Here is a 26,600-nt window from a genome sequence, read left to right on the forward strand (position 1 = left end):
CCTCCCGGGTTCAAGCAATTCTCCTGCCTCAGCCTCCCGAGTAGCTGGGATTACAGGCAAGCACCACCACACCTGGCTAATGTATTTTTTAGTAGAGACAGGGTTTCCCCGTGTTGGTCAGGCTGGTCTTGAACTCCCGACCTCAGGTGATCCGCCCGCCTCAGCCTCCCAAAGTTCTGGGATTACAGGCGTGAGCCACACGCCCGGCCCTGGAGAGGTTTTTAAAAGATGGCAGAAGGCTGTTTGGAGGAGTCCACCCCCATCTCCCCTGTGTAAAAGGAAAGCGGAAGAAAGAACCACAAAGAGGGCTTGGGGGAAAGCCGTGGAGTGAGGCGATAAGGGCTTGTGTCCAAGGGATTCCCGGTCACTGGAATCCCTATCAGGCCTGCATTTCCTCCTCACCCCCATCCCCTTCCTTGCCACTGGCTTAGTCCTCCATGGGGCTAGAAGAGAGAAGGACGGAGTCGACTGGCACCCTAGAAGACGCTCTGTGCCTTCGGAGGTCTTTCTGCCTGCCTGTAAGCTGGGGTTGGTGCTGGGGCAGGAGAGGGGTCTGAGGGAGGGGAAGGAGCCAAGGGCCTGGAGCTAGTAGTTTAAGTTCTGCAGGCAAGGGTGGGAGACGGGAGTAGGGAAGACAGGAGGTGTGGATGCTGTTTCTGGAAGCGAAGCTGCGGGGGGGAAGAGGGCTGGGGCCTGGGGGAATGCTTCCAGGGGCTGCAGGGGGGTCCACTCAAGGCCCCCTTGCCCACAGGTCCTCATGCCTCTCCTCCTCTTGCTGCTCCTGCTGCCAAGCCCCTTACACCCCCATCCCATCTGTGAGGTCTCCAAAGTGGCCAGCCACCTAGAAGTAAACTGTGACAAGAGGAATCTGACAGCACTGCCTCCAGACCTGCCGAAAGACACAACCATCCTCCACTTGGGTGAGAACCTCCTGTACACCTTCTCCCTGGCAACCCTGATGCCTTACACTCGCCTCACTCAGCTGTACCTAGATAAGTGCGAGCTCACCAAGCTCCAGGTCGATGGGATGCTGCCAGTGCTGGGGACCCTGGATCTATCCCACAATAAGCTGCAAAGCCTGCCCTTGCTAGGGCAGACGCTGCCTGCTCTCACCGTCCTGGACGTCTCCTTCAACCGGCTGACCTCGCTGCCTCTTGGTGCCCTGCGTGGTCTTGGCGAACTCCAAGAGCTCTACCTGAAAGGCAATGAGCTGAAGACCCTGCCCCCAGGGCTCCTGACGCCCACACCCAAGCTGGAGAAGCTCAGTCTGGCTAACAACGACTTGACTGAGCTCCCTGCTGGGCTCCTGAATGGGCTGGGGAATCTCGACACCCTTCTCCTCCAAGAGAACTCGCTGTATACGATACCAAAGGGCTTTTTTGGGTCCCACCTCCTGCCTTTTGCTTTTCTCCACGGGAATCCCTGGTTATGCAACTGTGAGATCCTCTATTTTCGTCGCTGGCTGCAGGACAATGCCGAAAATGTCTACGTATGGAAGCAAGGTGTGGACGTCAAGGCCATGACCTCTAACGTGGCCAGTGTGCAGTGTGACAATTCAGACAAGATTCCCGTCTACAAATACCCAGGAAAGGGATGCCCCACCCTTGGTGATGAAGGTGACACAGACCTATATGATTACTACACAGAAGACGACACTGAGGGCGATAAGGTGCGTGCCACAAGGACTGTGGTCAAGTTCCCCACCAAAGCCCACACAACCCCCTGGGGTGTATTCTACTCATGGTCTACTGCTTCTCTAGACAGCCAAATGCCCTCCTCCTTGCACCCAACACAAGAATCCAGTAAGGAGCAGACCACATTCCCACCTAGATGGACCCCAGATTTCACACTTCACATGCAATCCATCACATTCTCCAAAACTCCAAAATCCACTGCTGAACCAATCCCAAGCCCGACCACCTCAGAGCCTGTCCCGGAGCTCGCCAGAAGCCCGACCACCCCGGAGCCCACTCCAAGCCCAACCACCTCAGAGCCCGTCCCAGAGCCCGCCCCAAACATGACCACCCCACAGACCACCTCAGAGCCCGCCCCAAGCCCGACCACCCCACAGACCACCTCAGAGCCCGCCCCAAGCCCGACCACCCCACGGACCACCTCAGAGCCCGCCCCAAGCCCGACCACCCCACGGACCACCTCAGAGCCCGCCCCAAGCCCGACCACCCCACAGCCCACCCCAATCCCGACTATCGCCACAAGCCCGACCATCCTGGAGTCTGCCACAAGCCTGATCACTCCAAAAAGCATCATATTTTTAACTACCACAAAACCCATATCACTCTCAGAATCCACCAAAAAAACCATCCCTGAATCTGATCAGCCACCAAAGCTCCATGGGGTGCTCCAAGGGCGTTTCCAGAGCTCCAGAAATGACCCTTTTCTCCACCCCGACTTTTGCTGCCTCCTTCCCCTGGGCTTCTATGTCTTGGGTCTCCTCTGGCTCCTCTTTGCTTCTGTGGTCCTCATCCTGCTGCTGACCTGGCTCAGGCATGTGAAACCACAGGCCCTGGACCCTGGCCAAGATGCTGCTCTGGCCACAGCCACACAAACCACACACCTGGAGCTGCAGAGGGGACGGCAAGTGACGGTGCCCCGGGCCTGGCTGCTCTTCCTTCGAGGCTCGCTCCCCACTTTCCGTTCCAGCCTCTTCCTATGGGTACGGCCTAATGGCCATGTGGGGCCTCTAGTGGCAGGAAGGAGGCCCTCAGCTCTGAGTCAGGGTCGTGGTCAGGACCTGCTGGGCACAGTGAGCATTAGGTACTCTGGCCACAGCCTCTGAGGGTGGGAGGTTTGGGGACCTTGAGAGAAGAGCCTGTGGGCTCTCCTGTTGGAATCTAGTTGGGGGTTGGAGGGGGTAAGGAACACAGGGTCGTGGGGGAGGGGTCTTAGTTCCTTTTTCTGTATCAGAAGCCCCATCTTCACACCACAGGCACAATTTCAGTCCCAGCCAAAGCAGAAGGGGTAATGACATGGAGTTGGGTGGGTCACAGGACAAAGCTCCCGATGCTGCATGGGGCACTGCCAGATCTCACAGTGAACCATTTTGGCAGAATACAGCATGGTTCCCATGTGCATCTATGCACAGAAGAAAATCTGGAAAGTGATTTATCAGGATGTGAGCACTCGTGTCTGGATGTTACAAATATGAGTGGTTTTATTTTCTTTTTCCCTGTTTAGCATTTTCTAGTTTTCCACTATTATTGTGTATTATCTGTATAATAAAAAATAATTTTAGGGTTGGGAGTGATGGCTCATGCCTGTAATCCTAGCACTTTGGGAGGCCGAGGCGGGTGGATCACCAGAGGTCGGGAGTTCGAGACCAGCCTGGCAAACATGGTGAAACCCTGTCTCTACTAAAAATACAAAAATTAGCCAGGCATGGTGGTGCACGCCTGTAATCCCAGCTACTCGGGAGGCTGTGGCAGGAGAATCGCTTGAACCTGGGAGGCGGAAGTTGCCGTGAGCCAAGATCGTGCCACTGAACTCTCCAGCCTGCGTAACAGAGTGAGACGCCATCTAAAAAAAAAAAAAAAAAAAAAAGAAAAGAAACCTTCTGGCCAGGTGCAGGGGCTCACGCCTGTAATTCCAGCACTCTGGAAGGCTGAGGTGGGTGGGTTGCTTGAACCCAGGAGTTTGACCCAGGCTTGACAACATGGCAAAACCCGATCTCTACAAAAAATACAAAACATGAGCCAGGTGTGGTGGCGTGCACCTGTGGTCCCAGGTACCTGGGTGGCTGAGGAGGGAGGATCACCTGAGCCTGGGAGATGGAGGCCGCAGTGAGCCCTGATGGTGCCACTGTACTCCAGCCTGGGTGACAGAGTGAGAGCCTGTCTCAAAACAACTTGGTTTCTTTTGGTGAAGAGTGGCTGGGGCACCTGTCATGAAAATTCACAAGGCTCCAACTGCCCCTACCCTGGTCACAACTACTTATCCAATAGACCTCGTTACAGCCTACACTCCCCCTGCCTGGGGTGCCTCCTCTCCTCCAGGGCTGGCCACCCACCAGGCCACCCCAGGCATCAGATCCAGCTCAAAAATGGTCTTCCTGGAGTTTAATGACAACTGCTGAGACCTACCTGGCAGCAGCCTGCAGTACTAGGAGCAAAGGTGGGTGGCTGCTTTGCACCTGCAGCCTCAGAAGTGCAGCTCTCCTCACTGCCCAGGTCAGCAGGACAGCAAGGGGTGAGCCCTGCAGCATGCACCATCTTGGTGTGACTGAATAGTCTTGGGTTTCCTGCTCTCAGGCTGGGACACAGGCAAATGGAACCCCATTTCTTTTCTCATAAATCCTGCCATTCCCTAAACACACTGGTGTGGCTTCCTCTCCTGCCTTGTCTCCAGCCCAATCCAGGGCTTGGGGCCCAGAGAATGGGACTATGGAGACCCCCATACCCCTCCAGATGGTCCTGAAGATCTGCCAAACCTGAAAGTCTGACTGCCTCTCTCCCCAGGTGGAGGACCAACTCCTGAGCTTGGCAGTCAGGGAGTGCCAAGCACTGACCCCATCTGACAGTCCAGCTTCATCTCAAGGGAGATACCTCACAGTCTGTGCTCCAACTATCACAAACCTATAGATCACCTGCTCCCCAACAGTGTTTTACTCTAAGCCTTTGCCCTCAGTCCAGCCAGGTGTGCTGTCCTTGCCCCATCCCCAGCCAGTCTAACCACTCAGTCTGCAAGTCACTACTCCCAGGTGAGGCCAGGTGCTCCAGATTACCCTGCAACACTATCGCTACACTCAGTTTCCCAACTGCTCCTGTATAATCTTGTCTTCTGGACCAGGAACTACTTAAGGACAAGGTCTAGGCTTCAGGTGTCTCACAATAGCCACCAAAGCCCAGGACACAGTGTACATGGAGGCAGCAGCAGGGGCGCCAGGATGCTGAGCTCCACCTCTTCTGCGGATGAGGCTCTGCCAAAGGGACAGCTCCCACCTGCTGCCTGCCTGTCCCCTAGCCTGGCGAGCACTCCTCAGTTTGACCTTCCCAAACTCTTTTATGCCCCAAGAGGTTTTAAGGCTCCTTGAAGGCTGGCCTGGGAAGCACACATCTTCTAAAGAAATGGACAAGGTTCTCACTCCCCCCAGCCAAGGACCCAGATCAGGTCTCTGGCCAGCATTCCCCTTTCCTCAAGCTTCCAGTGCCCACCCGCGTAAGCCCTGGCCCTCCACCTGCACTGCCTCCAGTCCACAATGGTCTGACTTCCTCTCTGAGTCTCTTTATTTCCTCCCTCTTTAGGCTGCAGAAGCAGTCATCAGACGGAGGGGCTTTTCCTGGGGATTATGGGAGAGGATCTGTGCATCTGTGGCGTTCTTGGGCAAGTGGCTGGAGGAAACACACCAGGCCTGGGATTTGAGTTTTTCCAGCCCTCTCAGCTGCTGTGGCATGACAGATATATACAGCATTTGCAAAAAACCAGCGGCTGCTTTTTCTTTAACAATTTTTCTTAAAAACTCCAGTTCCTATTCTCCAGGGGCACCAGCTTCTTTGTCCAGTCTCCTCCCCTCTCCTAGCCACCCCCCAGACTCTCCAGATTTGGGGCTGGTGTCATCAATCCAATTTATTAAGTCCTCAGTGAGGGGGAGGAAGGGCCACATCTCCCTCTGCAGGCCCTTTGACCGTCTTGACGGCTTCTGCTCCTCCCTGTCCCCTCAGCTCTGCCTTGGTTTCCCCACTGAGAAGGGGGATCTTCTGCTGTCCTGTGTGCCCTGAAACTAAAACCCAGGGGGAGGCCAGAAATCCTCAGGAAGTTTTCCAGCTCCCTGCAAGAATAGCCAAGGACAGAGAAATCACAGGATCAGGACGAGCAGGGCAAGCTGGAGCAGGGGGTGGAACAGACCAAGTCCTTTACCGCAGAGGAAGAAACCACACTGTGGAAGGGAAATAAATAGAGGGGTCCAGGGCAGCAGAGCCCAGGCCCCCAGGGCGCAGTGGCTATAGGCGCAGCAGGCGAGTGGGAGCCCCCGGCCGCTTCAGCCACTGAGGAAGAGACGCTTGTAGGCCTTGTTCATCTGCTCCAAGAAGATGAAGGTGAGGACGGTGTGGGGGCCCAGGCGGGCATAGTACGGTGTGAAGCCCTTCCACAGGCTGAAGAAGCCCTCGTAGCGGACAACTTTGAACAGCACATCCTAGACACAGACAGGCAGGGTGCTGGGGCTAGGACTCTAGGGCCCTGTCTCCCTTACCCAGCTGCCTTCACACCTTTCCCAGGGGATCCGACACCCCCTCCCAGGCCCCCAGAATGGCTTCCTCACCAGCCCGTTCTTGTATTCCGGCTTCCCATCAATCATCCGCATGTTCTGGATTCTGGAGGAGAGGAGGCAGGGGCATGAGAGACCGAAAGGACACCCTCCCACCCGCCTCCAGGCCCAGGCTGCACACTCACCGGGTCTTGGCAATGTCCACAGGCATGGAGGCAGCAGTGGTGACAAGACCGCTGATCATGCTGGCGCAGAAGTGGCACAAGATGTTGTCAGAGAAGTAGCCTGGGGGAGGTGAGGCGGGGGTGGCAGTCAGCTCAGAGGTGGCTCAGGCCAGGCTGGGAGCTAAGGGCCCAGCTCTGGCTCTCACCTGAGTCCAGTAAGAACTGCTTGGACTGGGAGTAGGAGGCGAGCTGGGCAGCATTGACGACGACGGCCCGAGCCATAGTAGGGATGCAGCCCTGGAGGGAGGGGAGCGGGGAAGAGTCAGAAACCCCTAAAACCGGACCTCACAGCCCCCAAGTCTCCAGCCTCTCCACTCACCCGCCACAATGTGAGGACTCCCTCTTCCCGGGTGATTCGAATCAGGGCATTAAACACATTTTTGTAGCCACGGCGCTGGTCAGCTGGAAGCCTGGTGGGAAGGCAGAAAGAGGTCAAGATCAGGATTGCCCACAGGTGCAAAGAAAGGAAGGCCAGAACAGGTAAACACTCTGCTCTAGATCTGGGAGAAAAAACTGGTCCTTTCATTCTAGATTCGAGGGAATGGGGCTGGGGTTAGGTTCAGACTTGGAACTCACCGGCCATCGGCAGTCATGCGGATAAGAGCCACTTCGGCTGGTGTTCCCACAAAGGCACCAGTGGCACCTGCGGTCATGCCAATCACAGCCTTCAGCAGAAAGCCAGGGGGAGTACCATCAGCCCCAGTCAGGCGCTCAAACAGCACGGTATAGATGCCAAGGCGGGTAGTGGTGTAGGTGGCCTGACGCAGCAGGCCAGCCGACAGCCTGAGGAGCAGAGGGGTCAGCATATCAGGCCAAGGTCTACAGCTGCCAACCCACAGCATACCCTCCATCCTGAGGCCCCAATACCCGGTGTAAATGCCCCTCAGGCCTTCTGCCTTCAGGATACTGGTGAGGGCATGGAAGCTGGTTTTGTACTCTCGAGTCTTGGCCCCTTCCCCGCTCAACTGCATCCGGTTCTTCACCAGGTCCAGGGGCTGGACAAAAACTGTAGCTCCCATCCTGGGGGAAGACAGAGGTGGAGTGAAGGGCCAGGCATTCCAGATCTACCAGTGCTCACTGGAGCCTGGCAGCAAGAGGTTACAAAGGTCAGGGCCTGCCATGTGATTCAAGAATCAGGATGCTGGTGAGCATGTGTAAAAGAGTCTATATGTACACCAAGTGCAACGGGTCTGAAAAGTCTAGTTGTCCAGGAGGGGCCATGCAATGAAAGTGCTCCGAGCAGCTTCATGACAGTCAAGCAGTGACCTGGGGCTGCACGCAGTCCGACACAGGGAGGGGAGGAAGGGGCATCCAAGATTTAGGACTCCAGGTAGTCCTGCAGGAGCCATTTAATGGCCTGGAACCCCCTGCCGCCCGGCCGAGCTTAGCAATACGCTGGGAAACTCAGCTGGCCCGGCGGGGGTTGTGCAACGACCCCGCATGCAGTCCAGAAGGGTCCTGCAATGGGGCCCTAGCAGCCCATCGGGGAACTCGCAATACGCTGGAGACCGCGCTGACCCCATGCCGGCACAGTTCACTGCAACAGACCCAGAGATGAACCGGGCCCGGTTCCTTGTGCCCGTCCCTTCCTCTTCTTTTCCCATCCCTGGGGCCTGAGCTTACCCGGCCAGGCCCCCAAACAGGAACTTGACGGACTTAGGGGAGGTACGGGGCTTCCCGTCCATCCCGCCGGCCCCGGCACTCGCCGTCGCCGCCATCGCCACTCAATGGCCCTCGGCTCCGGGTCCCGTGCGCGCGCGGCCCCGCTCGCGCCCAAGGTGACACCGCGCGCGCAACAGGGCGAGGGCGCGCGCACGCCCCTCCAGCTCTCAGGTCCGACACCCGCTGGAAACCGGCGCGGGCGCAGGCGCGCAGCGCAAAGGCGGCCGGGAGTAAGGCGGAGCTGAAGGAGGAGCTTGAGGGAAGCGTGCGAGAAGGGGCGTAACTGATTTGGAAACCAGAGGAAAGGCGCTGTTTTCACCGAATTAGAATCGCGGGAAAATAGAGAAGAGTTTGTTTGAAGGTCTCGCGAGATCGAGTGAGTACGGCTTGCCAGAGTAGGAGAGCTCTCGCGATAGACATAGCAAGCACTCAGCTGCGAGGGGACGGGGGAGGTGGTGAGCACTCTCGCGAGATTTGAAGGAGCGGCGGCCGCCAGAGGGAGGAGAGGTTTGTAAATTAGAAGGCTCCGGGTTTCCGGGCACCTTTATTAGGTCGTCTTCTGGGCTACCAGTGCCCCTTCCATCTCCACAGGCACTCCCTCCATCGCTAACCTTTTTTTAACCGGCCTTTTAGGACCGGAAGTCCTTCATCTCAAGCATCCAATGCTGAAAGCGGCCTGACTTTCTCTACCGGAAGCCCTTTTCCAGAGGCTGGGAACACGGCCCACCTGGCAGGAAGTCCCACCTCCTTGAGCTCCGCCACCCTTCCCGAAGTTTTTCTGTCACCTGTGTTAGGCTCCGTCCCGTTTCCCCGTTCTATCGCCGTACCAGAAAAGGATACATTTAGTGCCTCCCACCCAGCTCCACTAAACGGGTTGGATATCTCATTCTTTGAGTCGGGGTTCCTTCCCCGGCGCCCCCATGTAGCTGGGAAGTGGGACCTGGGGGTGGTTGGACCCCTGGGATCCTAAAGGAGGGGCAGGGAGGGCGCAGAACTCCGCTTCTGCTCCTTGCTACCAGGACGCGCGGCCTCCTCAGCCTCTTTCCTCCCGCTGCCATGCACCCTACAGCCTTCCCGCTTCCTGTGGTTGTGGCCGCTGTGCTGTGGGGAGCGGCCCCGACGCGGGGGCTCATTCGAGCGGTGAGTCTGAGGGACGGATGGGGAAAGGGCACTGAAGGGAAGGGTTGCAGGCTGAAGGGGAACATGGCCTTTTTTGTCCGCAGACCTCGGACCACAATGCCAGCATGGACTTTGCAGACCTTCCAGCTCTGTTTGGGGCTACCTTGAGCCAAGAGGGCCTCCAGGTGATTTTCTTTATTTTTTTTCCCTCCTTCCCTCCCTTCCTTTCTTTGTTCCTTCCTTCCTTTTCTGTCTTTTTTCTTTTTTTAGTGTTTCGCAAGATCCTCCATCCTAGGCTGGGGTTGGGGAGGTTTGTCCTGGGTGAAACTGGAGGTAGGAAAATGAAGTTAGGAACTGAGCACGTTTAGTGTAGAACCCAGAATCTAGAGGGTGAAGATAGTGTCCACCCCTGGAACTCCGAGGTTATCAGGGAGACTGAAAGTGGACAAAAACAGAAGGCAGGATCAACGGTCCTTATCAGGAAGGTCTCAGGTGCTCGTTATTGCTTGTATGACCTTGGGTAAGTTAATTTCTCTTTGAGCCTTAGTTTGTTTTACTGTAAAATGGAATATTAGAAGTTCTCCCAGGGTTATTGTGAAGATCAAATTAGATACGCAATTTTTGTGGCACTTCATCCCAAAGACTGCCACATAGCAAGAACTCAGTTGGCCCTTAGTAGCAGTCGAGTTGTTTGTGAGATGCGTAATTAGAAAATTGAAGAGGCCGGGCGCGGTGGCTCACATCTGTAATGCCAGTTCAAGACCAGCCTGGCCAACATGGAGAAACCTAATCTCTACTAAAATTGCAAAAATTAGCTGGGCATGATGGTGCACGCCTGTAGTCCCAACTACTTGGGAGGCTGAGGCAGGAGAATCACTTGAACCCGGAAGGTGGAGGTTGCAGTGAGCCGAGATCGCGCCACTGCACTCCAGCCTGGGTGACAAAACGAGACTCCATCTCAAAAAAAAAGAAAAAAAGAAAATTGAAGGGAGGGGAGTGCGTCTGTATGAGTACGTGCTGGAGAGGGAACTGTGAAACAGAACTTGAGAGAAAGTGACATGGGTGGTTTGAGAATTGAATTACAATTGGAATATTAGAATACAAAAATAATTGCATTAGCCTGCAGTATAGGGTACAGATTAGCCCATCTGGGACAGCGAGAGGGATGATGGGAGAGTTTGGTGAAGGGATGTTTTATGTCATTGCCTTTTCAAGAGGCTAAGAGAAGGTTATGATGGTGGGATGCTCAGACCCCAGGAAGGAGGAGGAAGTGAGGATAGAGGATGTGCAGCATGTGGGCTGGTGTGTTTGGTGGCCCCTGTAGAGAGCAGAACCTAGGGAGGAGAAATCTCACTGTTGTTTGCTTCCATCCTTCAGGGGTTCCTTGTGGAGGCTCACCCAGACAATGCCTGCAGCCCCATTGCCCCACCACCCCCAGCCCCGGTCAATGGGTCAGTCTTTATTGCGCTGCTTCGAAGATTCGACTGCAACTTTGACCTCAAGGTTGCTGAATGTGGAGGGGGAGCTGGGCAGCTGAGGGTAAAAAAAAAAAAAAAGGCACCAGGAATGAAGACAGGTAGGCCCATGATGGCTCCTTGTCCTCTACCTTGTCTCCCTAGGTCCTAAATGCCCAGAAGGCTGGATATGGTGCCGCTGTAGTACACAATGTGAATTCCAATGAACTTCTGAACATGGTGTGGAATAGTGGTAAGGCTGGGGGAATCTATACAGCTGGGCTTTCAGTAGGACCCAGAGATGATGGGAATGCTGAAGGCCTCAGGAAAAGAAGCCAATCCTTTAGGTGGGGTGGGGCCAAAGTGCAAGATGTCAGGGTTCCCAGAGGATCTGAGTAGAAGATTGTGAGTCCCCAGAGTAACACCTTGATCTCTGCAGAGGAAATCCAGCAGCAAATCTGGATCCCATCTGTATTTATTGGGGAGAGAAGCTCCGAGTACCTGCGTGCCCTCTTTGTCTACGAGAAGGGGTAGGACATGTGCCTCCTTCCCATTCTTCCTTCAGCAAGCAGTTCCATGCCAACCTGGAGCCTAGGCCTCCTCATTACCCGAACCATTCAGCCTCCTGTCCTTCCTTCCCTGCCTCTTTTGACTTTCTTCCCATTCCCATCCCCACCTATGGGCTCTGTCCAGAGCCAGTTACTTTGTCCCTCTTTTTTTCTCCCGTTGCCTTTCTCATCCTGCTGAGACTGGTCGTCCTTTCCCCAGGGCTCGGGTGCTTCTGGTTCCAGACAATACCTTCCCCTTGGGCTATTACCTCATCCCTTTCACAGGGATTGTGGGACTGCTGGTTTTGGCCATGGGAGCAGTAATGGTGAGTAGCTGAGGGAACATGATGGGAAGCACTGAGGCCTGTGAGGCCAGACTGGATCTGGAGTTGGGAGATGGGAGTGGCTTGTCCTAGATTGTCTAGTTTTGTTCCTAAGCCTTGTCCATCCACCCCCGCTTCCCCCAGATAGTTCGTTGTATCCAGCACCGGAAACGGCTCCAGCGGAATCGACTTACCAAAGAGCAACTGAAACAGATTCCTACACATGACTATCAGAAGGGTGAGGGGGTTAGGGGAGAAGAGGCCTTTTCCACAGTTTACCTGGTTCTGAAGGACTTTGAGCCCAGAAGATAGGATATACAAAGATGGCAGTGGCCAGGCACAGTGGCTCACGTAATCCCAAGTGCCTGTAATCCCAGTACTTTGGGAGGCCAAGGTGGGCAGGTTGCTTGAGCCCAGGAGTTTGAGACCAGCCTGGGCGACATGATGAAACAAAAAAATCCCAGCACTTTAGGAGGCTGAGGCAAGTGGATCCCTTGACCCTGGGAGTTCCAGGCCAGCCTGGGCAATGTGGTGAGACCCCATCTCTATAAAAAATAACAGAGATTAGCTGGGCGTGGTGGTGTGCACTTGTAGTCTCAGCTACTTGGGAGACTGAGACAGGAGAATCACTTGAACCAAGAAGGCGGAGGTTGTGGGGGGCTGAGATTGCACCACTGTGCTCCAGCCTGAGCGACAGAGTCCCTTTCTCAAAAAAATAAAGATGGCAGTAAGGTTTCAGCTTGAGATGCTGTCTTCTGTTTTTACGCATAAAATACAATGAAGATGGGAAAGGAGATGGAAAGCAAAGATGATTAAGTGAAATAATTGTGGGAAACAATAGAGGGACAGACTTTGCTTATAGGGGGTGTGGAGAGAGCAGAAAAATGGGAGGAATGGGGAGGATTCAGTTAGAGAAGGAAGAAACCGGTACCGAGGGGCTGGGGCTTTAGGCCCTGGGGCCTCCAGTGCCCGTATAAGGCTGTGGCAGAAGCCCTGCCCATTTCCGTTCCTTCCACTCCCTGTCTCCACCCTCACACCTCCCCAAAAACCCACTTCCCTTCTTACCTCTGCTTCTCTTTGCTTGTCTCTTCTAGCCCTAAGTTCTTCCATGTTCTGCCCTGACCTTATCCTACCTACCTGTCTTAGCTCTTCCACTGGCTTTGTAGGTGAGGGAAAATTTTTGCAAGGCTTTAAAAGCCTTAGTCCTGGGTCATGGTGGCTCAGTGAAGGACTAGATTATTTTCTCTCTGTCCCAGGAGACCAGTATGATGTCTGTGCCATCTGCCTGGATGAATATGAGGATGGGGACAAGCTGCGGGTACTCCCCTGTGCTCATGGTGAGGCCCTCACTGCCTGCCCATGCCCCTCTGCCACCAGCAGCCACCAGGTGCTTCACCTTGTTCCTCTCTGCAGCCTACCACAGCCGCTGCGTGGACCCCTGGCTCACTCAGACCCGGAAGACCTGCCCCATTTGCAAGCAGCCCGTTCATCGGGGTCCTGGGGACGAAGAGCAAGAGGAAGAAACTCAGGGGCAAGAGGAGGGTGATGAAGGGGAGCCAAGGGACCACCCTGCCTCAGAAAGGACCCCACTTTTGGGTTCTAGCCCCACTCTTCCCACCTCCTTTGGTTCCTTAGCCCCAGCTCCCCTTGTTTTTCCTGGGCCTTCAACAGATCTGCCACCCTCTCCTCCCTCTTCACCTGTTATCCTGGTCTAATAACCCCCTACACATACACTTCTGGTGACCTATTTGCACAGACAGTCGTCTTCCCTCCATTCTTCTAAATTGAGGGATAGGGGACATTCCATCCCAAGCTTCTCCCTTACCCCCACCTATCCTTTTGAGGGGCTTTGGGGTGGGGCTGGGGCAAGCAAAGGGACTGGGTCTTCACTTCTTGGGCTAATAAAATTGTTTTTTTGTGGACTAAGGAAGGGTAAGATCATTCTCACACAGGTGAACTTAACCCTTCGGTGGAATCACCCCTTTAGCCATAAGGAGCAAGGGAATGCTGAGACACTAACCTATAGTCATGGGGACAGCCCCAGCAGGCATTTGCTATGACTCAGAGGGGGAGCCCCACCCACAAGGATGACTCAACTAGCCCTGCCTTGCCTGCACCCATTCTCTGGTCCAGATGGCTCTATTCCATTATCCACCAATTTGACCAGCACACTGAGGACTTAGGCCTGGAAATGCCACTGTGGAGGGGCAGGGCCACCTGGCCAGGAGCTCAAATTCCTGCACTTTGTAGTGCCTCAACCTTCCTGTTCCCAAGCCACAATAAAGGAGGCAAGTCACACTGCCTGTCCCCCATTCTGACACCCAAGCTCAAATCACACAGCACCTTGTTAGTAGAATCTTTTTTATTCAGAAAAAAAAACCCCAAAAAACAAAAGTTTTCCAACCACACACAGGAGGGGTATGGGTAGGGGGAGGTGTCTGTCCATCCAGCCCTGGCCCCCAGCCCATGTGGTTTTGGCAGCAATAAGGGGTATGGGGTAATGGCCCAAAAAATAAAATGGTGTATGTGTGTATGGGGAGGAAAGGGGTGCAAAGCTGTGGGAGCGGTGAAGGGGAAGGGACAGACGAGGTCAGTACTGGGAACGCCGAAGGTGGGAGGCCATTTCATAACATTTCTTGTTGATCAAACCACCGTGGACACCTTCTTTGCCCATCAGCAGGACTAGCGCTGGAGGAGGAGGAAAGAGAGAGGCGGCTAGGACCCAGGTGTCACAATTCCACCCCCTGCCAGCTGTTCAGCAGCTGTCCAGCCCTGGGGGCTGTAACCCAACCTCATCTCTCCCAACCCCCCCCCCACCACACACACAGGCAGGCTGTCAGTCACCCTGAAACAATAAGGCTTTTCAAAAGAGGAAAATCAAGCTTAAATGCTGGGGAGGAACAGACTAAAAACTTAGAGGTCAAAGGCTCATAGACTGTTGACTCGTGTGTTCAGGCTAGAAAGGGCTGTGGATGTGCATACCACCTCCAGGTTCTAACAAAAGAGCTCAAACGATGAACCGAATGATGATTCAGGACCCCAACAATCTACCTATACTCCTAGAAAACAGATTCTAATCTGAGCTCAAGGCAGTAAGTAATTTAAGAGGTAATGCAGTTCAGCAACTTTGAATTACAAGATGAGGAACTGAGACAGAATGGAGGGACTATCCCGTGTTCCAGCATCCAGCAGACAAGGAACACAATACTGGTCTGACTCCCTTCATGTTGGGGAATCACACAAAAAAACACCCTCAAGATTACCAGAAGGCGGTACGTTAGAGATCTTGGAGCTAAAGGAAGGGTAAGACTCAGGAACTCACTCTTGTCAGTCTTGGTGACAGTGACATTGAAGGTGGGGGCCCCACCGGTGCTCTTGGTACGAAGATCCATGCTAAATTCCCCATCCTGCAGCAGTGAGTCCCGGATCACCGAACATTTCTGGCCCCCAAGTGTCAGCCCATTCACGTAAAAACTTGACCGGTCTTTGCCAACCAGGACACCCACCTCAGCTGGCTGGAAGAGGAACCAAGCGCCCATCAAGTTAGTCAGTGCACCACGATTCCCACCTTGTTCTCCAAAGACCCACCTGTCTTCCACTTCTGAGAACCACCCCGCCGTGGGGGCTAAGTATAAATTATATACTCAGTACACATCAATGAACTGTGGGAAACTCTGAGGACTGTGGGACGTTAGTGCAGAAAAAGATCATGATTCTCAAACCTAGAATATGGGACCAGGGAGGAAGGGATGACATACCCCTCTAGAGATTTAGATCTCAGTGTTTATGGGGAAAGTAAACCCAGGAAATAAAGGAAATCAGTGAGGTAAGTGAGGAGCCTTTGGATGCTCAGAACTCTCCTTCAGGAAAAGCAGAAGCGTAGAGGGGAAGGGAGGGGGGCGGGCCAGGCAAGAGAAGCAACTTTGCCCTTATTTGGTCAAAGGTTCTGCAGGAGCTGTTAGGGCCCGGACGCCTGGGTCTCCAAGTAACCTAGAGTTTAGCTCCAGGTATCTCTGCCCTGAGATGAGGAAGCAGACCCCTGGGGGCTTTCCGGGAAAGTTGGAAAACTTTTGAAGGTGGACAGGGGCCAGACCCGGCAGGCCAGCTCTCGGGTCTAGGTACCCCGGGAACCTTTCCCCCCTCCCCCTTTCACCCCAAGCCCCCACATCCGGTCCCCTCCCGCCCGGAAACCCCCTTCCCCCCCATCGAACTTCCGCTCCCCCTCCCCACTTCCGGGCAGTGTGGACAGGGAGATGGTGGTGGGAGCAGCGGTAGTAAACCCATATACTTTCGCTTATGCTGTCTCAGAACTTCTCACAAAGTTCCCCTGCTCCAGGCCCCGCCGGATGGCGGGAACGGAGGGCGAGGGGACTTCCGGGATTGGCCTCGCAGGAATGTTGAGTCCAACGTGCTGAGCTGGGGGGGCGTGTAGCGGCCTCGCCCTCTCTAACGGAGTTAGGAGGGGCCGGGAGCCCACAGAGGGTGGGCAAGGGATCAAGACCACGCGCCTGGGGCTCCCTCCCGCACCAGGGGAAACAATGGTAGAGGGACGCGAGCTGGCAGCCGGACGGGGAGCTGGGGAACCAAGGGTCCCCGGGTCCCCTCTCAATCCCAATCCCCAGTAAAAATGAGGCACGTCCCCGCCCCGCCCTGGGAGAGGCGGAAGTGGGCCGCCGCACCGGGCGCCGCGCCCCTCCCCGCCCTGTGCCCCGGATGTAACGCCCCGTCGCGGAAAGCAGGGTAGCGGGCGGGATGGGCGCCGCCGCCTGGGGCATAAGACTTACGGGCAACCGAGGGACCCACTCACGTGCAGCCGCCATTCGCGCCGCTTCCAGGGCAAGCACCCAGTCAGGGCCTCTCGCTGCGCGCCCTAGACCGCGCCCGCCCCCACCCAAGTCCCTCCCTCAGGGTCCAAGCCCGAACAGTGCCCCGGACCGCGCAGGCCTCGCAGTACCGTGATGTTGACGAAGGTTTTGCCGGGGACCGCGGCCCAGACGGAGGGCGAGTCCTTGTAGCCCACGATGGCCGCGTCCTGACAGGTCCCGTCCGCCATGAGGTTGTCGATGTAGGCGTTCCACCCGGCCATGGCGCTGCTACTGGGGCTGCTCTCGGCGCTGCTGCTGGGGCCGCGGACTGGGCTCGCGCTGCCTCGGCTGGCGGGCGGGGGGAGGCGGAGAGCTCGGGGCACGCGCTGCCGTCCGGACCGCGGCTCTGCTCGCTGTGCAGCAGCCCTCGCACCGCCACTTCCTGCTCCTCCCCCCCCCCGCCCCGCTAGATTTTTATTTGCAAAGGACGGTAGGGGCGGGGCCTGCTCCCCATTCCCTCCCTCCCCCACTCGCCAGCCCAGACACCGAACTTTGCAAATGCAATTTTAAAAATCCCTCCCCCTATTGCAAAATTTGCAGAGTTCGATGGAAAGCAATGCAGAAGGATGGGGGGTGGCGGGAGAGAGGGGAAGGGTAGGGTTTGCTCCAATTTGCACTGAATATAAACCAGACTTCGGTATCGGGGTAGGGTGTGAGCCAGAAGAAGTAAGGAAAGAGAAAGGAGGAGGAATTAGCAAGCTGCAAATTAAGCAAATTGAGGAGAGTTCGGGGAGCCCAGGGTTAAACGGGATGACTCCTCCTTCCCCCACCTCCGCCGAAGGGAAGGACCGGCGGGCGGCGGCGCGTCTGCCCGCGCCTGCGCCTGCGCCGGGGCCGGGAGTGCATGGGGCGGTCGGGGCCGGAGCCGGCTGCACGGGAGCGCGCCCGGCCCGACGCATGTGGACCCTCCGGGAAAGGAAGGCGGGCTGGGGACGTGTCTCCCGCCTGGCGGAAGGGGCGGGGGCGAAGCCGTGCGCGCTGCCGCCTCACCACCCTTGATTTTACTTATTCAAGAAATAAGAAAGCAAAGAAGAGTTTGGCCAAATCCTCTAGTCGCTCTCATAGCTGAAGGCACCCACCGGGGCCACTTCTGTCCCCAGCGTCTTCCCGGGTCGTGCAGGTTGGGTTCACCAGGGCCCATTCTCAGTCTAGAGGATTGTCCCTTCTCTGGATCGGCTCTAGCCCAGGGCCTCACCCCACATCCCAGCCCCACCCGCCCCGGGCAGGCAATGTCTGGATCACCGGCCGTGCCCCTTGGCCTGTGTCTGCAGAGGTCACTGAGCGTGGACACCCGCTGGGCTTAACAGGCGGGGCTATTTTTCCAGGCGGAAGAATACTCAAGTTGCAACAGTGGCAACTTTTTCTAGAAGGGGAAAGTCCCACTTCGGGCCTGTTGGGTTTCTTCGCAGTCAGATGTGCGCTCACCGCCACCTGGGGAGGGCGGGGCGGCCGTGCGGCGGCCGCGGTGAAGCCGCCTCCTCCGACCCGCCGCCGAGGGCTGGGCCGCTTCCGGAGCCCGGGCTAGGGGCGCGGGGTCACCGAGCGCGGCCCGGGCGGAAAGGGGCTTGGTTTTCTCTCTCCTCCCGAGCGCGGCGCGCATCCCTGGCGTCCACGCCGAACCCCACAGTCCCCGACGCCCCTCAAGCCCGTGTTCCTCGACAGCCGCGCGGCTGAGTCACTGGCGGGCTCGGGCGGGGCCGCACCCGGGCACGTGGCGGCGCTCCCCGCCCGCCATCTCCTGACCCCTGGCCCGCCGCACCCTCACCCCGGGGTGGAAAAATCCCGGGAGGAGCGGCCTGAGATGAAGGGGCGGGGCGAGAGGGGAGACGGGACGGGTGGCGGGGCAGGTGGCCTGGGGTGGGGGCTGGGAGGCCGCGCGGGCCGGCGGGGCGGGGAGCAGGGGTGGGGAGAGGGCGGCGGGGGTGAGTCACCGGGCGCGGGCTGTCCCGGCGCCGGCGGGAAGGGCCTCCGAGTCCGGCCGAAGCGCCCTGTGACCCCCGCCGGTCGGCTGGTATGGCTGCAGAGGAGCTCGGGGCAGACCCCGCACTGGCCCCAGAGCCGGCAAAGTGGAGATCTCTACCGAGAGCAGAGACCCACCTCCCCGCAGTGCTACAAGCGGGGCGCCGGAAGAGCCCCAGGCGTGCAGAAGCTCACAAAAGGCCACCCGTCCTCGGTCCATTCATTTTTGTTCACTGTTGATTCAACCCCATTCATTGATGGGCTGGGGCCTTGCGCTGAGCGCCCACAGTCGATGGGGAAAGGGGCTCTGACCGACCGTCCCCACGCCGGGCGACAAGTGCTGTCCCAGCGTTATCAGTCGGGCGCCGCGCCAGCCCTGAGGGCCCGTCTCAATTCGTCTCCTGTCCCCTAACTCATCCCCGCGCTGGCTGGCCTGGACAGGGTAGGATGGGGCGGCGCCGAGAATGGCCGTTGTGAGAACCCTAAGAGGTGAGACCCTCTCGCCTTCTGGGGTGGGGGGGTTCAATTTTAGACCTCAGAGCTTGCCCAGAAGTCCCGTCCCTTCCCCCACTGAGGACAGAGGCCCGCCCAGCGATCTGAGCATGTGTGGACGTCAATCCTGCAGCCCCTCTTCCAGGCCCCCTCCCCAGCCTTGCAGGGCTCAGGTTACCCCTGGCCTTTCCTAAAGGTCACTCAATCCTCTTGACGTTTGCAAAAGGGGAATGTAATTCTGGGGTGGGGGGAGACCCCTCTTCTGAAGTCCCTCCCCAGCTCCTCCCAAAGGGTGGAATTAAAACAGGGACTGTTATTGGGGGACAGAAAGAAAGCGGGGGATAGTAGTTGACCTTTGGTAAGGGGGCAGGTGCCCAGGGCCAGAGGCTTCTGCTTTAGGCTGTAGTGGGCACTTGGCTGCCAGCCCAGTGCGAAGGGGGGAGGATGGAGAGAGAGAGAGGCGGGGCTGGCTGGGGACCGAGTGGCTCAGGGATAAATGCGCAGCCTGAGAGGGGGTGAGCTGACACTGTCCCAGCTGCCACCTAGACTCGGAGCTCCATCCAAACCTCCAGCAAAGACATCCCAGGTCGGGTGAATCTTCCATCCCCGGGGGTGGAGGTAGTAAAGGGTGCGCATGGGGTTGGCTTGGAGGAAGTGGGGGACATTTCTGCTTTTTTTCCTCCTGGGACTGGAGATGCTTGAAAAAGCTGGGGGAAGGGGCGGCTGGAGCAAGCAGATGGGACAAACTCAGGGAACACCGAAGGATCTAGGGAAAGGTGGCTGTGAGGAGGGGCAGCAGGGATGGATAGAAAAGGCAGCTAGAGTTGGAACCTGATAGGGAATTGGGGGCCCAAGAAGATTGCAGAGCAGGAAAATGAGAACCAGAATGGATTTGAAGGCCACCAGCCATGGAGAACAGACTGCTCGACCAGAGGAGTGGAAGGAGAAGGCCTAAGTGGAGGCTTGGGGGAGGTGGGGGCTTGGTGAGTGGTGGCATCCCAGGAGCTATAGATGAGAGGCCCCTGGATTCTTAGGATGGGAGGGTGGAATAAGAGCTGTTCTGAGTGGGGGAGGGGGCTGCGCCTGCCTCTTTGGTCTGTGACCTTTTTGTAGGGTATTTTTAGCTCCAGCACCTGCCTTCTTGGAGTGGGGAAGACTCTTAAAGGGCAAGGGATTTCTGGTTCCTTAAGAGATCAACTGTCTACACTCACTCACACCTCCTGTCCTGCAGCCATGGCCATGCAGAAAATCTTTGCCCGGGAAATCTTGGACTCCAGGGGCAACCCCACAGTGGAGGTGGACCTGCACACAGCCAAGGGTAACACAAGGCCCATTGGATAGGCTCGCCTCAGAAGACCCCAACTCTTTGGCCTTTGCCCCCCAATTCTGTGCCATATCCTCTCCTTTCTCTCAGGTTCCCTTTCCCAGACTTCTTCCCAAGCCCCCTTCTTCCAACATGGAACCAGAGCTGGAAGCTGGGAGAAGCAGGAGTCTGTCTCTGCACTGCCTCCCGTCCCTGAGCTCGGAGAGGACACCTCAGCCCTTTGAGGGGTAGAGAGACTCCCTGTGAGGTCCTTTTTTTTTTTTTTTTTTTTGAGATGGAGTCTCGCTCTGTGGCCCGGGCTGGAGTGCAGTGGTGCAATCTCAGCTCACTGCAACCTCTGCCTCCAGGGTTTAAGTGATTCTTGTGCCTCAGCCTCCCAAGTAGCTGGGATTACAGGCCTGTGCCATCACGTCCAGCTACTTTTTTTTTTTTTTTTTTTTGAGATGGAGTCTCGCTCTGTTGCCCAGGCTGCAGTGCAGTGGCGTGATCTCGGCTCACTGCAAGCTCCGCCTCCCGGGTTCACTCCGTTCTCCTGCCTCAGCCTCCCTAGTAGCTGGGACTACAGGCGCCCGCCACCACGCCCGGCTAATTTTTTGTATTTTTAGTAGAGATGGGGTTTCACGACGTTAGCCAGGATTGTCTCGATCTCCTGACCTCATGATCCGCCTGCCTTGGCCTCCCAAAGTGCTGGGATTACAGGCGTGAGCCACCGCGCCTGGCCTCAGCTAAATTTTGTATTTTTAGCAGAGACGGTTTCGCCATGATAGCCAGGCTGGTCTTGAACTCCTGACCTCAAGTGATCCACCTGCCTAGGCCTCCCAAAGTGCTGGGATTATAGGCGTGGGCCACCTCGCCCAGCCATCCCTGCGATCTCCCAATTCCTCCTGTCCCAGGCCGATTCCGAGCAGCTGTGCCCAGTGGGGCTTCCACGGGTATCTATGAAGCTCTGGAACTAAGAGATGGGGACAAAGGCCGCTACCTGGGGAAAGGTGAGGAGACACTGGTGCAGAAGGAGCCTGTGTGGGTGGCTTTAGGACATGGGTGCATAATGGGTAAAGGACTGGAACCCCCAAAGCTCTTGAGGAGCTGGGGTCCACAGAAAGAGGCCCAGTTGATTGAGATCCAAACCTCGTCCTCTGGCCTGTCTAGGAGTCATGAAGGCTGTGGAGCACATCAACAAGACTCTGGGCCCTGCTCTGCTGCAAAAGGCAAGTGGGGAAGCCTGCTCCCTGCAGCCTCCTCCCCATGCCCCTGCTCCCTCACCCCAGACAGGCCTCTCCCCAAACATTTTCACTTATCCTTCCCCTGCATATGCCCTGACTTCTGAGAAATCTGACCTCTGCTCTCCCTTCTCAAACTCACCCTTCCAGAAACTAAGTGTTGTGGATCAAGAAAAAGTTGACAAATTTATGATTGAGCTGGATGGGACCGAGAATAAGTGTGAGTGAAGGGCTAGCGGTGGGGAAGGGATGAGGTGTGGGAGAGATGGCAGGAGGCCATAGGGGTGAGGCCTGATGGGTTATTTCTGGGTCCCCCATTTTGGGTCACACCGCAGCTGGATGGATTTGTGTTCATTCCACAGGCATTTCCTATGCCTGCCTTCTGCCAGGCCTAGGCCGGGCTGTGGACACAGATATGCAGCTGACACATTCCCCCGGGGTGGGGGTTCCCAGGGCTACTCAGGCTGTTGGGGAGAGATCTGTTAACCAATTCTTCATGCTCAGTGGTTTGGAGCTCTGGTGTCTTCCTGGAGTAGCCACCCCAAACCCTGCAGAAGCTCTCATCCTTTCTTCCCGCTTGCCTCCTTCCAGCCAAGTTTGGGGCCAATGCCATCCTGGGCGTGTCCTTGGCCGTGTGTAAGGCGGGAGCAGCTGAGAAGGGGGTCCCCCTGTACCGTCACATCGCAGATCTCGCTGGGAACCCTGACCTCATACTCCCAGTGCCAGTGAGTGCAGCTACCCGCCCCCTCCTAGATCTCGCCTGGACGGAGCCAGCCCGGCCCAGCCAGGGTTGCCCCCCTGGAAAATCCACCTTTCAGAGCAGCTCCTAAGAAGCAGTTTCCTGAAATTGAATCTCTCCTGCTGTGGTCCCGCCCCTCCCTCTTTTCCACAATCCAAACCTTCCCTGAAGCCTCTATGTGCTTCCTTCCCTGCCATATAACCCAGTTCCTTCCCATTCCAATCCTAGGCTCGATAACTCCAGCCTCGTTCCAACCCCGCACCCTACACCCAAATCATATTGAGAGTTTCTTTGAGGCAAAGATCTTGGCATTTCTTTGTATCTTTTTGAGTCCTTCTTAAACCAGTGCCCTCTTGATGAATGGAAACTCTTCGAATTTAATCTCAATAATAATGTTACCATTTCTTGTTACTTACTGGGAGGATTGCATAAGAGCATGGTCTCTAGAGATAGATTGCTGGGTTTGAATCCTGGCTCTGCCTGTTATTAATTGTATGATTTTAGGCAAGTTCTTTAACTGCTCTGTCTCGGTTTCCCCATCTGTAAAATGGGGGGTAATAACGATACCAATGAATAGAGGTGTTTTGAGAATGAAATGGGTTAATACATGTAAAGTACTTAGTGCGTGGCATGTAGTAAATGCTATGTAAAAGTGTTAGCTATTGTATACTAGGCACATGCTAAGAACTTTACATTCAATTTCTCTAATTTTCTGCAAAAGATCCTACAGGGAAGTAGGTGCTATCCCCATTTTATAGAAATGAGGAAAGAGAGGCCGGGCGTGGTGGCTCACGCCTGTAATCCCAGCACTTTGGGAGGCTGAGGCGGGCAGATCACGAGGTCAAGAGTTCGAGACCAGCCTGACCAACATGGTGAAACCCCGTCTCTACTAAAAATACAAAAATGTAGCCAGGCACGGTGGCGCCTGCCTATAGTCCCAGCTACTGGGGAGGCTAAGGCAGGAGAATCACTTGAATCCGGGAGGCGGAGGTTGTGCCATTGCACTCCAGCCTGGTGACAAAGCGAGACTCCGTCTCAAAAAAAAAAAAAAGAAAAGAAAGAAAGATATGAGGAAAGAGGCTCTTGAGCAAAATTACTCATCCTAGACCACTGAGCTATTAAGTAGGAAAGCCAGGTTTCCACCCCAACACCCTCCACCCCCGTCCCTTCTTGAGCCCTCATGCCCTGGCCCAGGTCCAGACGTCCTCTCCCCATCTCAGGCCTTCAATGTGATCAACGGGGGCTCCCATGCTGGAAACAAGCTGGCCATGCAGGAGTTCATGATTCTGCCTGTGGGAGCCAGCTCCTTCAAGGAAGCCATGCGCATTGGTGCTGAGGTCTACCACCACCTCAAGGGGGTCATCAAGGCCAAGTATGGGAAGGATGCCACCAATGTGGGTGATGAAGGCGGCTTCGCACCCAACATCCTGGAGAATAATGAGGGTCAGTGCTGAGCACCCTGGGGGGCAGACCCCCTGGATCTCCACATGGGCAGGGGAGGCTGCAGACAAGGGGCACTGGAGTCTCAGGTCCTTTCTTGGTCCTCCCCCAGCCCTGGAGCTGCTGAAGACGGCCATCCAGGCAGCTGGTTACCCAGACAAGGTGGTGATCGGCATGGATGTGGCAGCATCTGAGTTCTATCGCAATGGGAAGTATGATCTTGACTTCAAGTCGCCCGATGATCCTGCACGGCACATCACTGGGGAGAAGCTTGGAGAGCTGTATAAGAGCTTTATCAAGAACTATCCTGGTGAGGCACTCAGGTGTCCCTGTGTTCCTGCCCGAATCCCATGCAGCTGCCTAATATACTGATTTCAGTGACCTGCTTTGCCATCGGCTTGGATCCTTCCAATCCTTAGCCCCATTGAAATCCCCATTTAAGCTCTTCTGCCCTGTCACCCCTCCATGAGGCTCCTTTTGACCTCTAGCCCTGTCTCTGCTCTGTCTCTGCCCTGTCTCTGCTCCAAACCCCACCAGTGGTCTCCATCGAGGACCCCTTTGACCAGGATGACTGGGCCACTTGGACCTCCTTCCTCTCGGGGGTGAACATCCAGATTGTGGGGGATGACTTGACAGTCACCAACCCCAAGAGGATTGCCCAGGCCGTTGAGAAGAAGGCCTGCAACTGTCTGCTGCTGAAGGTCAACCAGATCGGCTCAGTGACCGAATCGATCCAGGCGTGAGTGCCTCCTGACCCTGAGGCTCACCATAGCCTCCCTCTGCCCCAGCTCTGCCCACTCTAGCTAGTCTCACCCACCAACTCCAAGCTTACCTTTCCCTGGCACCTGACCTACCCACACCTTGATCTCAAGGCTTTGACTAATCCTTGGCCTGACTCCAAGAGCTTTGCCCCCATGGCCCTGTCATGACCCCCCACCCCCAGCCCACACCATACCTCTCTCAGATTCCGCTGTTCTCACTAGCATCTCAAGAGCCCGAAATCAAGATAAGTCTTTTCCTCTCCTACTTCCCAAAGAACTTAGTCACTGCCCTCTGCAGAGTGCTTGCTACCCAAAAGAGAAGGAAGAGGCCCCACCCAACCCCTGCTTTCCCACTGAGGAGGTTCTAGAAGGCCACATCAAATGTCCTCTCCACTCAGGTGCAAACTGGCTCAGTCTAATGGCTGGGGGGTGATGGTGAGCCACCGCTCTGGGGAGACTGAGGACACATTCATTGCTGACCTTGTGGTGGGGCTCTGCACAGGACAGGTATTTGCAGCTTCTCTCTACTGAGTGTCTCACCAAGTTTTCTTGGGGTCCCTGGCCTCCTGCCCTTGAGGTTAATGCTCCCTTGGGGCCAGGTCCAACCCCTCCTCTCCAGTCTCACCTAACCCTCCAAATCCTTCTTCCCTCATCAGATCAAGACTGGCGCCCCCTGCCGCTCGGAGCGTCTGGCCAAATACAACCAACTCATGAGGTACAGTGGGAACAGTGGGCCTGGGCATTGGGGGGCTGGAGGCTGTTAGGTTGGAAGTTCAGCGGCCCTGACCTTGCCTGCATTCTAGGATCGAGGAGGCTCTTGGGGACAAGGCAATCTTTGCTGGACGCAAGTTCCGTAACCCGAAGGCCAAGTGAGAAGCTGGAGGCTCCAGGACTCCACTGGACAGACCCAGGTCTTCCAGACCTGCTTCCTGAAATAAACACTGGTGCCAACCAAGACAGCTGTGTGCTTCTTTGTGGGAGCTAGGGGATGCTGGTTTCTGGGCTGAGCTGGGAAAGACAGGAGGTGGAGAGATGGGGGCAGGGAGGGGAGGCAAATAGATGTGTAACCTGCTAGGACAAAGAGGAGGTGAGGGACTCAGAGAGGAAGCTGGGTGGTTCTAGAACAACACAGGTGTTCACATTTCCAAAGGAGGTAGGGGAAGCAGATGCTATATGGTAAAATGAAGCTGCAGAGTTGCCAATGGAGCCAGGCATGGTGGCGCTCGCCTGTAGTCCCAGATACCTGGGAGGCTGAGTTGAGAGGATCGCTTGAGCCCAGGAGGTTGAGGTTGCAGTACACTATGTTCGTACCACTGCACTCCAGCCTGGGCTGCAGAGCAAGACCTTGTCTCAAAGCAACAACAACAAAAAAAACGAAAACAAACAAAAAAACTAAATAAAGAGTTTGAGAGAGAATAAGAAACCAGCTTTAGGAGAGGGGAGCAGGGTGGGGACTGGGGTCCTGCCACCACCATGCAGGGGAAGCTGGCTGTGAAGTAAATGGTCTGCAGAGGATGCTAGAGTGAGGCTGCAGTCCTAGGGAGGGCTTTGTGAAGATGAGAGTGATAATGACAGTGGCTGCCTCTCCTATAGAACTTACAGGATCTTGGCAGGGCACAGTGGCTCATGCCTGTAATCCCAGCACTTTGGGAGGCCGAGGCGGGCGGATTACCTGAGGTCGAGAGTTTGAGACCAGCCTGACCAACATGGAGAAACCCCATCTCTACTAAAAAATACAAAAATTAGCCAGGCGTGGTGGCGCATGCTTGTAATCCCAGTTACTCGGAAGCTGAGGCAGAAGAATAGCTTGAACTCGGGAGGCGGAGGTTGCAGTGAGCCGAGATTGTGCCATTGCACTCCAGCCTGGGCAACAAGAGCAAAACTCTGTCTCAAAAAAAAAAAAAAAGAACTTACAGGATCTGAAACTGTTCTAAATATTTGACATATATTGCCCTGTGCAATTGTTCAAACAGCTCTGTCAGATAGCTGCCATAATTATCCTTATTTTGTAGGTGAGGAAACCCGAGGCACAAAAGGTTAAATGCCTTACCCAAGGTAACGGTTGGCAGCTGGCAGGACTAGGATCCAAAGCCAAGGTATTTGACTCCAGCGATTATACTCTTGTGTATTTATTTTGAGCCAGCTTCTTGATCTGTCACCCAGGCAGGAGTGCAGTGATGCAATCATAGTTCACTGTAGCCTCAAACTCCTGGGCTCAAGCAATCCTCTTGCCTCAGCCTGCACAGTAGC

At 55.8% G+C, this 26,600-nt stretch overlaps 5 protein-coding genes across 12 annotated transcripts; 3 read left to right on the forward strand and 2 right to left on the reverse strand.

The window, feature by feature from the left end:
• The first annotated feature begins 723 nt into the window (after positions 1-723).
• GP1BA (glycoprotein Ib platelet subunit alpha) lies at positions 724-2,797 on the forward strand. Its single transcript, XM_054459387.2, has one exon. It carries the CDS (start codon positions 758-760, stop codon positions 2,795-2,797), a length of 2,040 nt encoding a protein of 679 aa, XP_054315362.2. The 5' UTR covers positions 724-757.
• Positions 2,798-5,562: 2,765 nt separating this feature from the next.
• Positions 5,563-8,205, reverse strand: SLC25A11 (solute carrier family 25 member 11). Its single transcript, XM_054459402.2, has 8 exons — positions 8,068-8,205; positions 7,312-7,464; positions 7,021-7,227; positions 6,764-6,854; positions 6,591-6,681; positions 6,406-6,505; positions 6,275-6,326; positions 5,563-6,148 (listed from the first exon to the last, which is right to left on the reverse strand). The coding sequence occupies exons 1-8, from the start codon at positions 8,160-8,162 to the stop codon at positions 5,993-5,995; spliced, it is 945 nt and encodes a 314-aa protein (XP_054315377.1). The 5' UTR covers positions 8,163-8,205; the 3' UTR covers positions 5,563-5,992.
• A 117-nt stretch (positions 8,206-8,322) lies between these two features.
• Positions 8,323-13,476, forward strand: RNF167 (ring finger protein 167). 6 transcript variants are annotated; one of them, XM_054459393.2, is made up of 11 exons: positions 8,349-8,482; positions 8,740-9,246; positions 9,330-9,410; positions 10,603-10,728; positions 10,845-10,932; positions 11,119-11,209; positions 11,448-11,553; positions 11,695-11,788; positions 12,645-12,716; positions 12,807-12,887; positions 12,964-13,476. In XM_054459393.2, exons 2-11 carry the CDS (start codon positions 9,163-9,165, stop codon positions 13,263-13,265), a joined length of 1,125 nt encoding a protein of 374 aa, XP_054315368.1. In that variant the 5' UTR covers positions 8,349-8,482; positions 8,740-9,162; the 3' UTR covers positions 13,266-13,476. The 6 variants fall into 6 exon arrangements, with proteins under 6 accessions (XP_054315373.1, XP_054315368.1, XP_054315372.1 ...); XM_054459397.2 differs by lacking the exon at positions 12,645-12,716 and having other exon boundaries at positions 8,740-8,979; positions 9,126-9,246; XM_063655779.1 differs by lacking the exon at positions 12,645-12,716 and having other exon boundaries at positions 8,740-8,979; positions 9,176-9,246.
• A 418-nt stretch (positions 13,477-13,894) lies between these two features.
• Positions 13,895-17,311, reverse strand: PFN1 (profilin 1). Its single transcript, XM_063655780.1, has 4 exons — positions 17,186-17,311; positions 16,505-16,797; positions 14,873-15,065; positions 13,895-14,238 (listed from the first exon to the last, which is right to left on the reverse strand). The coding sequence occupies exons 1-4, from the start codon at positions 17,259-17,261 to the stop codon at positions 14,141-14,143; spliced, it is 660 nt and encodes a 219-aa protein (XP_063511850.1). The 5' UTR covers positions 17,262-17,311; the 3' UTR covers positions 13,895-14,140.
• An 80-nt stretch (positions 17,312-17,391) lies between these two features.
• ENO3 (enolase 3) lies at positions 17,392-25,305 on the forward strand. 3 transcript variants are annotated; one of them, XM_054459392.2, is made up of 12 exons: positions 17,392-17,535; positions 20,098-20,184; positions 21,084-21,179; positions 21,340-21,398; positions 21,561-21,630; positions 22,002-22,135; positions 23,370-23,592; positions 23,702-23,899; positions 24,127-24,328; positions 24,749-24,857; positions 25,007-25,065; positions 25,154-25,305. In XM_054459392.2, exons 2-12 carry the CDS (start codon positions 20,100-20,102, stop codon positions 25,221-25,223), a joined length of 1,305 nt encoding a protein of 434 aa, XP_054315367.1. In that variant the 5' UTR covers positions 17,392-17,535; positions 20,098-20,099; the 3' UTR covers positions 25,224-25,305. The 3 variants fall into 3 exon arrangements, with proteins under 3 accessions (XP_054315367.1, XP_054315364.1, XP_054315365.1); XM_054459389.2 differs by lacking the exon at positions 17,392-17,535 and adding an exon at positions 18,361-18,863; XM_054459390.2 differs by lacking the exon at positions 17,392-17,535 and adding an exon at positions 19,365-19,452.
• The last annotated feature ends 1,295 nt before the right edge of the window (positions 25,306-26,600 follow it).

This window comes from Pongo pygmaeus, chromosome 19 (genome assembly GCF_028885625.2).
Source record: "Pongo pygmaeus isolate AG05252 chromosome 19, NHGRI_mPonPyg2-v2.0_pri, whole genome shotgun sequence".
NCBI lineage: Eukaryota > Metazoa > Chordata > Mammalia > Primates > Hominidae > Pongo > Pongo pygmaeus.

What these genes read in the sequence shown, in the direction of transcription:
- ENO3 (XM_054459389.2), top strand. Translation starts at nt 18,839, where the DNA reads ATGGCCGTTGTGAGAACCCTAAGAG. An exon ending in GCCCTGCTCTGCTGCAAAAG is followed by an intron (nt 21,399 to 21,560) that starts GCAAGTGGGGAA and finishes TCACCCTTCCAG; the next exon opens with AAACTAAGTGTTGTGGATCA. An exon ending in CATCCTGGAGAATAATGAGG is followed by an intron (nt 23,593 to 23,701) that starts GTCAGTGCTGAG and finishes GTCCTCCCCCAG; the next exon opens with CCCTGGAGCTGCTGAAGACG.
- SLC25A11 (XM_054459402.2), bottom strand. Translation starts at nt 8,162, where the DNA reads ATGGCGGCGACGGCGAGTGCCGGGGCCGGCGGGATGGACGGGAAGCCC. An exon ending in CTGTTTGGGGGCCTGGCCGG is followed by an intron (nt 7,465 to 8,067) that starts GTAAGCTCAGGC and finishes GTCTTCCCCCAG; the next exon opens with GATGGGAGCTACAGTTTTTG. An exon ending in CGCATGACTGCCGATGGCCG is followed by an intron (nt 6,855 to 7,020) that starts GTGAGTTCCAAG and finishes CCTTCCCACCAG; the next exon opens with GCTTCCAGCTGACCAGCGCC.
- RNF167 (XM_054459393.2), top strand. Translation starts at nt 9,163, where the DNA reads ATGCACCCTACAGCCTTCCCGCTTCCTGTGGTTGTGGCCGCTGTGCTG. An exon ending in CGCGGGGGCTCATTCGAGCG is followed by an intron (nt 9,247 to 9,329) that starts GTGAGTCTGAGG and finishes TTTTGTCCGCAG; the next exon opens with ACCTCGGACCACAATGCCAG. An exon ending in TACACATGACTATCAGAAGG is followed by an intron (nt 11,789 to 12,644) that starts GTGAGGGGGTTA and finishes TGTCTCTTCTAG; the next exon opens with CCCTAAGTTCTTCCATGTTC.
- PFN1 (XM_063655780.1), bottom strand. Translation starts at nt 17,261, where the DNA reads ATGCACTCCCGGCCCCGGCGCAGGCGCAGGCGCGGGCAGACGCGCCGC. An exon ending in AAACCTTCGTCAACATCACG is followed by an intron (nt 15,066 to 16,504) that starts GTACTGCGAGGC and finishes TTCCTCTTCCAG; the next exon opens with CCAGCTGAGGTGGGTGTCCT. An exon ending in TGTCACCAAGACTGACAAGA is followed by an intron (nt 14,239 to 14,872) that starts GTGAGTTCCTGA and finishes CTCCTCCTCCAG; the next exon opens with CGCTAGTCCTGCTGATGGGC.
- GP1BA (XM_054459387.2), top strand. Translation starts at nt 758, where the DNA reads ATGCCTCTCCTCCTCTTGCTGCTCCTGCTGCCAAGCCCCTTACACCCC.